Source organism: Boleophthalmus pectinirostris, unplaced genomic scaffold (genome assembly GCF_026225935.1).
Source record: "Boleophthalmus pectinirostris isolate CB_2022bp ecotype Guang Dong unplaced genomic scaffold, ASM2622593v1 HiC_scaffold_1, whole genome shotgun sequence".
In the NCBI taxonomy this organism is placed as follows: domain Eukaryota; kingdom Metazoa; phylum Chordata; class Actinopteri; order Gobiiformes; family Gobiidae; genus Boleophthalmus; species Boleophthalmus pectinirostris.
The window spans coordinates 645,358-655,357 of record NW_026570970.1 but is presented as its reverse complement, the minus strand read 5'-3'; the positions used below and the strand labels follow the sequence as shown (position 1 = coordinate 655,357).

At 48.3% G+C, this 10,000-nt stretch overlaps 1 protein-coding gene across 1 annotated transcript in view; it reads right to left on the bottom strand.

Annotated features, from left to right (window-relative positions):
* Window positions 1-10,000, bottom strand: part of LOC110170934 (polycystic kidney disease protein 1-like 2) — a 24,766-nt gene that overhangs the window by 12,669 nt on the left and 2,097 nt on the right. The window contains exons 4-15 of the mRNA XM_055150496.1: window positions 9,779-9,969; window positions 9,320-9,550; window positions 9,140-9,241; window positions 8,145-8,323; window positions 7,930-8,076; window positions 7,257-7,456; window positions 6,261-6,370; window positions 5,975-6,131; window positions 5,621-5,870; window positions 4,294-4,495; window positions 4,126-4,213; window positions 3,401-3,523 (exon numbers count right to left, since the gene is read on the bottom strand). Coding sequence (XP_055006471.1) covers window positions 3,401-3,523; window positions 4,126-4,213; window positions 4,294-4,495; window positions 5,621-5,870; window positions 5,975-6,131; window positions 6,261-6,370; window positions 7,257-7,456; window positions 7,930-8,076; window positions 8,145-8,323; window positions 9,140-9,241; window positions 9,320-9,550; window positions 9,779-9,969 — 1,980 coding nt within the window. The remainder of the gene's footprint in view (window positions 1-3,400; window positions 3,524-4,125; window positions 4,214-4,293; window positions 4,496-5,620; window positions 5,871-5,974; window positions 6,132-6,260; window positions 6,371-7,256; window positions 7,457-7,929; window positions 8,077-8,144; window positions 8,324-9,139; window positions 9,242-9,319; window positions 9,551-9,778; window positions 9,970-10,000) is intronic.

Genomic DNA, 10,000 nt, shown 5'->3' with positions numbered 1-10,000 from the left:
CACACACAACACACAACTGAACACAAACTGCAACACACAACTACACACACAAACAACACAACTGACACACATAGAACACACAATGAACACACTGGACACATAACACACACTGCAAACACACAAAACAAACCACAAAACAACTGAACAACAAAACACACACCTGAACACACACACAACACCAAACACACTGAACACACACTGTAAACAAACACACAAGCTACACAACTGAACAAACACTACAAACTGACAACTGAACACAACTGAACCACACAACGTGACACACTGAACACTGAACACACAACTGAAACACACACACTGAACACACAATGAACACACACACACACTGAACACACAACTGACACACAACGTACAACACTGAACAAACTGAACACCACACACAAACTGAACTTGTACACACATTGTACACACACCTACTGACACAAAACACAAACACAAACACAACTGAACACACAATGAACACACAAAACACACTGAACACACAACTGAACACACAACTGACCGTGAACACACACACTGAACACACACTGACACACACACTGTACACCACAACTGTCACACAACTGAACAACCAACTGAACACAACTGAAACCACAACTGTTTACACACAACTGTACACACAACTGTAAACACACAACGTGAACACACAAAACACAACAACTGACAAACACAACCAGTCAATGAACAACAACTGAACACACAATGACAAACACACAACACAATGAACACCATGAACACACAACTGCACCACAACAACACACTGAACACACAACTGAACAACAAAACACACAACTGAACACACCAACCTAACAACAAACACAACAACACAACCTGAACCCCACACTGAACACAAAACCAAACCTGAACCCAAACAACATACACAAACACACACACTGTAACACACAAACACACAAACACACAAATGACACACAACTGACACACACACAACTGAACACACAAACACACAACTGAACACACAACTGTACACACAAACTGAACACAACACACAACATGAACACACAAATGTACACACACAACAAACACACAAACAATGAACAACAACTGAACACACAACCTGAACACACACACACAACTGAAAAACACAACTGACACACAAACACACAACTGAACACACAACTAACACAACAACTACACACACTAAACACACAACACACAACTGAAACACACAAACTGTACAACAACTAAACACACAACTGACACAAACTGAACACACAACTACACACACAACTGAACACACAAACACACAACTGAACACACAACTGAACAACTGAAACACACAACAACAACACACACACAACACAAACACAACTGAACACACAACTACAACAACACAAACACACAACTGAACACACAAACACACACACAACTGAACACACAAACACATTGAACACACAACTGAACACACAACTGTAACACACAACTGAACACACAACTGAACACACAACACACAACTACACACAACTGAACACACAACTGAACACACAACTGAACACACAACTGAACACACAACTGAACACACAACTACACAACTGAACACACAACTGAACACACAACTGAACACAACACACAACTGAACACACAAATACACACACAAACACACACAACTGAACACACAAACACACAACTGAACACACAACTGAACACACAACTGAACACACAACTGACAACAGAACACACAACTGAACACACAACACACAAACACACACTGAACACACAACTGAACACACAACTACAACACAACTGAACACACAACTGAACACACAACTGAACACACAACTGAACACACAAACACACAACTGAACACACAACTGAACACACAAACACACAACTGAACACACAACTACACACAACTGAACACACAACTGAACACACAACAACACACACAACTGAACACACAACTGAACACACAAACACACAACTGAACACACAACACACAACTGAACACACAACTGAACACACAACTACACACACACTGAACACACAACTGAACACACAACTAACACACAACTAACACACACAACTGAACACACAACTACACACACAACTGAACACACACACATGAACACACAACTACACACACAACTGAACACACACAACTGAACACACACAACACACAACACACAACTGAACACACACATGAACAACAAACACACACAACTAAAACACACACACACTGACACAACTGAACACACAAACACACACAACTGAAACACAAAACTACACACACTGAAACACACAAACGAACTGAACACAACACACAACAACTGAATGACACACAACAAACACAACACTGAAACAACACTTGTAACACACAACTGAACACTGTAACACACACTGAACACACACAACACACACACTGAACACACAACACACACACTGAACACACAACACACACACAATGAACACACACACACACTGATACACACAACTGAACACACAACTGAACACACAATGAAACACACAACTGAACACACACAACACAATGCAACAACTGACACACACGAACACACAACTGAACACACACAACACACACACACAACTGAACACACAAACACACAACTGACACACAAAACACACACTACACACAAACACACAAAACACACTGAACACACAACTGAACACACAACACAAAACTGAACACACCAAACACAACAACTGAACACACACAACAAACACACACACAACTGACACACACAACACACAAACACAAAACACACTGAACACAAACATACAAACACACAAACTGAACACACAACTGAACACACAAACACACAACTGAACACACAACTGAACACACAACTGAACACACAACTGAACACACAAAACACACAAACTGAACACAATGTCAACACACACAACTGTGAACACACAACTGAACACACAACTGAACAACACAACTGAACACACACTAACACACACTGAACACACAAACACATGACACACAACTAACACACAACCAACACACAACACAACACACAACTGAACACACAAAACACACAATGAACCACACAACATGAACACACAACACACAAACACATCACAAACACACAACTAACACACAAACACACAACTGTACACACAACTGAACACACAACTGTACACACAACTACACACACAACTGTACACACAACTGTACAAACACACAACTGAACACACAACTGAACACACAACTACACACACAACTGTACACACAACTGTAGAAGTACACAGAGGTACTCCAACCACAGAAGTACACAGAGGTACTCCAACCACAGAAGTACACAGAGGTACTCCAACACAGAAGTACACAGAGGTACTCCAACAACAGAAGTACACAGAGGTACTCCAACCACAGAAGTACACAGAGTACACGCAGTCGTACCGAGTATCTCGGTGAGCAGGGCGTAGGCCTTCGTCTCCTTCTCTCGGTTCCTCCTCATCCTCTCGATGTCGGCCGCAGGAGGAGGAAGATACAAACTCAGGTCTCTGCCCCCGAGTCCCAGGTCTGTGAGAGAAACATTTACTCTGACGTACTGTAGGCTCGTGGGCGGAGCCTCGTACACACTCGTACACAACAACAAGAGGAGAGTTAAAATTAACTCTCATGAAATCATTTGAACATTTCCTCAGAGTTTCTCTGAGTCACTCTGTTCTAGAGTTAATTTAACATTTGTGTAAAAGTTCATGAAGTAAAACTGGACCAAAGTTCCTGTTTAACCCAAATCCAGAGTTAAATGAAGGTTTAGAGAGTAAACAGATAACACTTTGTAGAGTTATCCTGATTTAACTCAACAACACACAGAGGAGTTTTATTTTGACACTTTAATTCACGTTAATTTAAGATGAAATTCAGAACAAAACTGGTTCAAACTGGTTCTTCTCTGGAGGGAGTTTGAAGTGGAGGAGACAAATTAACACTAAGAGAAGTTGAATTAACTCTAGAAGAAGTTAAATTAACTATAGAAGAAGTTAAATTAACTCTAGAAGAGAAGAAGTTAAATTAACTCTAGAAGACAGGTTTGTGATGAGGAACATTGTCAGAACATGAGAGAAAAAGAAAAAAATCAGATTGAGCAGAACATCTGGTCTTTACAAAGTTGAACTGACTTGAGTCTTTGTGGATCTGAACGTTCTCCAGCTCCTCCTCCTCCACCTTCTTCACCACCAGAGCGAAGAACACGGCCAGACCCACCACCTGGAGAACGTTTTAAGGACATTTAAAGAACATTTAACCTGTGAACCTAAACCAGGACTGAACCAGGACTGAACCGGGACCTTGAGGGGCTGGATGAGGAGCAGGCTCTGGCAGAAGGACACGCCCATGGACACGATCCAGCTGATGGACTTTTCTTTTCCAAACTTGAGTCCGTAGAGCATGGTGAAGTACCCGGACACGCCAGAGGAGGCGGCGACGAGCAGCCACGCCACGTACACGCACCACCAGGGCAGAGCGCGGCGAGGGGCGGGCGCCGGCAGGCTGAGGGCGGGGCACAAACACGCCAGGGTCAGAACTGGGACTGAACCGGGACTGAACCGGGACAAGACCGGGACAAGACCGGGACAAGACCGGGACTGAACCGGGACAAGACCGGGACAAGACCGGGACAAGACTGGGACAAGACCGGGACAAGACCGGGACTGAACCGGGACAAGACCGGGACAAGACCGGGACAAGACCGGGACAAGACCGGGACTGAACCGGGACAAGAACCGGGACAAGACCGGGACAAGACCGGGACAAGACCGGGACAAGACCGGGACAAGACCGGGACTGAACCGGGACTGAAACCGGGACAAGACCGGGACAAGACCGGGACAAGACCGGGACTGAACCGGGACAAGACTGGGACAAGACCGGGACAAGACCGGGACTGAACCAGGACTGAACCAGGACTGAACCAGGACTGAACCAGGACTGAACCGAGACTGAACCGAGACTGAACCAGGACTGAACCGGGACTAAACCCAGACTGAAACGGGACTGAACCAGGACTGAACCGAGACTGAACCAGGACTGAACCAGGACTGAACCAGGACTGAACCAGGACTGAACCGGGACAAGACCGGGACTAAACCGGGACTGAACCTTGACTGAACCGGGACTAAACCGGGACTGAACCTTGACTGAACCGGGACTAAAACGGGACTTAACTGGGACTGAACCGGGACTAAACCGGGACTGAATCGGGACTGAACCGGGACTAAACCAGGAATGAACCGGGACTGAACTGGGACTGAACTGGGACTGAACCGGGACAAGACCGGGACTGAACCGGGACTGAACCGGGACTGAACCGGGACTGAACCGGGACAAGACCGGGACTAAACCGGGACTGAACCTTGACTGAACCGGGACTAAACCGGGACTGAACCTTGACTGAACCGGGACTAAAACGGGACTTAACTGGGACTGAACCGGGACTAAACCGGGACTGAATCGGGACTGAACCGGGACTAAACCAGGAATGAACCGGGACTGAACTGGGACTGAACTGGGACTGAACCGGGACTGAACCGGGACTGAACCGGGACTGAACCGGGACTGAACCAGGACAAGACCGGGACTGAATCGGGACTGAACCGGGACAGTCTGTGGTCTCACCTGTAGTCCTCCTCTGTGTCTCTCAGTCTCTCCTTCAGGACTTGGACCTTCTCAAGACTCTGGCTGAAGCTGAAGAGGGACTGTCCTCTGGTCCAGGAGAGTCTGGTCCAGGAGAGTCTGGTCCAGGAGAGTCTGGTCTGGTCTGGTCTCTGTAGCTCCTCTTGGTCCATGGAGCTGAGATGTTTCTCCAGGTGGGACAGCTCCAAGTACAGCTCCTCCTCGGACCTGCTCCTGTCCGAACCTTTACCCTCTGAAACACAAGGACTATACCAGGACTAAACCAGGACTAAACCAGGACTAAACCAGGACTATCTACACACCAATTAAACAAACGTATAAAACCCTGAGACTGACCTGAGTCCTGACGGGGAGTGGCCCTCAGGTCTCGATGGGACACGTACTCCTCCAGATCCATCAAAACTGAACGCAGCTCCTTCTGAAGTCTGGTTATGATCCTGGACTTGGACTCCTCCATGGACTTTGAGAGAGACTGGACCAGTTTAGTCACTTTCTGCAAAACAATCAAAAAAATCAAACTGGTTCAGTGCTGGTTCAGTCCTGGTCTTGTTACCTTGGTGATGTGGTCTGCAGAGTCCTGGTCTGGTCCTGGTCTGCAGCAGGTCCTGGTCCTGGTCCTGGTCCTGGGTCTGGAGAACCTGAAGAGGCTGACGATGAGGATGTTGACGGGGAACATGATGAGGGACGACTGGATCCCGACTTTAAACTGCTGCCACGTGAACTCGAAGTGACCTGAGGCACAACGACCTGAGCTTTAAAGCCCCACTGCGGAACATCCACCCACACAGCACCACAGGACTGAAACAGGACTAAACCAGGACTAAACCAGGACTAAAACAGGACTAAACCAGGACTAAAACAGGACTAAAACAGGACAGCAGCCCCAGAGATTTAAAGACCCACAACGGAACATCAAGAACCCGGAGCTTAGTCGCCAGGTTCAGTCCCTGGTTTAGTCTTGGTTTAATTCTGGTTTAGACCTAATTTAGTCCTGGTTTTGTCCCTAGTTTAGCCCTGGTTTAGACCTGGTTTAGACTTGATTTAGACCTCTTTTAGTCCCGGTTTAGTCCTGGTTTAGTCCAGGTTTAGTCCTGTTTTAGTCCTGGTTTAGACCAGAATTTGTCCTGGTTTAGTCCTGATCTAGTCCTGGTTTAGACCTGGTTTAGTCCTGGTTTAGTCCTAGTTTAGACCTGCTTTAGTTCTGGTTTAGTCCTGGTTTAGACCTGGTCTAGTCTTGGTTTAGTCCTGGTTTAGTTCTTGTTATTGTCTTCTCTTCTCTTCTCTTGTTAAAATTTGAGATTAAACTTTGTCTTTGTATGAAAAATGTAAAATATAAAAGTTCTGAAAAGGAGCACGTCCTGCATCACCACATGATGACATCACAAGGTGGAAGTGAACAGAGTGTTTTCAGTTTGAGAGAAGAGCTCGTGTTAAGTCTGCAGGTTTGTGCGTCAGACGTGTGAATGAAACAAAACACAACTCCAAGTCTGTGTGTGATGAGTCCTGGTCCAGTCCTGGTCCGGTCCTGGTTCGGTCCTGGTCCGGTCCTGGTCCGGTCCTGGTCCGGTCCTGGTCCGGTCCTGGTCCAGTCCTGGTTCGGTCCTGGTCCGGGCCTCACCCAGGTCCATGACTTGCTCGGCGGGGTCTGTGGGGATTCCGTAGAACATGATGGAGGTGAGCATGGTGCAGAGGAGCAGGCTGAAGCAGCACGAGAGCCTCTGGACCCTGGAGAAGGTCGAGCTCGGAGGCCTGGTGACCACTGAGAGCCACAGGTGCCCGTCACTCAGGTCCCGCGTGGTCTTCATGAAGAACAGGTTACTGCAAGACCAGACAGTGTCCACCAGGGTACTAATAAGGGAGTATTTACCTCTGCGGAAGGAGTATTTACCTCTGCAGGGTCCTAACGAGGGAGTATTTACCTCTGCGTGGTCCTAACGAGAGAGTATTTACCTCCACGATGTCCTAACGAGGGAGTATTTACCTCTGCAAGGTCCTAACGAGAGAGTATTTACCTCTACGATGTCCTAACGAGGGAGTATTTACCTCTGCAAGGTCCTAACAAGGGAGTATTTACCTCTGCGAGGTCCTAATTAGGGAATATTTAGCTCTGTGGGGTCCTAACGAGGGAGTATTTACCTGTGTGGGGTCCTAACGAGGCAGTATTTACCTCTGCAAGGTCCTAACGAGGGAGTATTTACCTCTGCAAGGTCCTAACGAGGGAGTATTTACGTCTGCAGGGTCCTAACGAGGAAGTATTTACCTCTGCAAGGTCCTAACGAGGGAGTATTTACCTGAAGGTCTTGAGTTCCTCGTCTGTGGACACAGGGAACAGTTGGTCTAAAGTTCCGTCTCCGATGTCGAGTCCGATCCAGGAGTTACACAGAACATGGAACTTTGACCCGGTCTGAAGATCCTGGACCAGCACCGAGCTCACGAACCTGAGAGAGAACACCATCACCTCTGACCTCTGACCCCTGACCCTCTGACCCCCTCGTCCTCCTCTCACCAGCTGGGGTGGTCTCCTGCGTTGTTGTGCCACAGCCTCACGGCCTGGATCTCGCCCAGGTTCCCCGGGGCCTTCAGGAGGAACATGTCCACGGCTCCGCGCTCGAACACGGGCTTTTTGGAGTCGGTGAGGTGGTGAGGAGCGCTGGACGAGACGGACCCCACCAGGACCACAGTGACCTGAGGAGGAACCAGAGAAGAACCGTCAGCAGGTCCAGGCCAGCGTGAAGGAACATCACACAGGTCCTCTGAGCAGATACAGCAGATCTGACACTAGAACCCCAAACCTGAGGGACGCCGCCATACGATAGTGGTGTCAGAGATCAGCGCCGATCCTAAAAACAACGAATGGATCGGGTATCGGCCTCCAAATATCGTTCATCCGATATCGTTCATCTGACATCCTGATTGGACAAAGTGGGTGAAAAAAGTCTAAAGCTGTGTTCAGACGGTGGTGCGTCTTCAGGCGTCGACGTGGCTCATCTTGAGCATTCAGGGCGTCGCCGTCTGAAGTTGAAAATGCAGATCTTTTGGAGTCGGACACGTCACACCAACCAATCAGGGAGAAGTATCCAGAGACACAGAGTATTTTTCTTTTGCTCCTTCACAGCGTCGATGCATCTGAACTCAAATGCAAAGACTCCAACTCGAGGCGTCTGACACATTGTTTGACGCAGCTCCACAGGAACATGACCGTGTGCTTCCATGACGAGGACAGATTCAGAGTCGACTCATAATTATGAGTTTAAACTTGTAATTGTGACTTTTAAATTCGTAATTGTGACTTTTAATCTCAAATTAATCATTTTTAATCTCGTAATTGTGACTTTTAAACTCGTAATTGTGACTTTCTGAGAGGCTTTTATTTTTTGTGTTGAAGTCCCCAGGATCATGTTGAGCAGGGTCACAGGTCACAGGTCACAGGTCAAAGGTCAGAGTGAGGAGCCTGACAGCAGCAGGTGTGTTGGGGGTCAGGGGTCAGGGGTCGGGGGTCACCTGTGCAGAGGTGGCGGCTCCTCTTCGGTGCCCGGTGCTCACGGTCAGTAAATACTGATATTTATCAGACGGGTCATTATCGGCCAAAACCGTCACCTTCACCTGGAACCAGAGAAAAGAACCAGGACTGAACCAGGACTGAACCAGGTCTAAACCAGGTCTACAGCAGGACTAAAGTACCTTGCGTGAGTCGCGTCGGTCCTGGCGTCGTGCCCACAGGAGCAGGAGGGCGTAGAGGAGGAAGAGCGCCCCCACCAGGCAGACCACCACCGGGTTCTGGGTGAAGGTCCCGAACAGTTCTGCCGAGCGAGACGGGTCCACCAGGTTCGGAACCACGAAGAACGAGCCGCCGAAGAAGGTCAGGTGATCACAGAGACACTGGGTCTGTGCCAGCGTGGTGCCCGCGCCCACCTGCGGGCACAAGGACCAAACCAGGACTGAACCAGGACTAAACCAGGACTAAACCAGGACTAAACCAAGACCAAACCAGGACTAAACCAGGACTAAACCAGGACTGAACCAGGACTGAACCAGGACTAAACCAGGACTAAACCAGGACTAAACCAGGACTAAACCAGGACTAGACTTGTAGACCCCGTCCCTCAGGTGCCGTCCCGTGTGTCAGGGTCCCTCTCGTACCCTGCAGCCGTCCGTGCTCCAGTCCTTCAGACTCTCGTTCCAGAAGTTGCACCGGGTCGACACGAGTGTGATGTTCAGAGTGGAGTTTATGGACTTGACTCCAGGACCCACCAGGGGGCGAACCAGCAGGAAGAGACGCCCCGAGCGCCCGCCCAGATCCTCGGGCTCCAGCACCCACGAGTACCTCTCACCTGCACACACCGAGTCACATCGAGTCACACC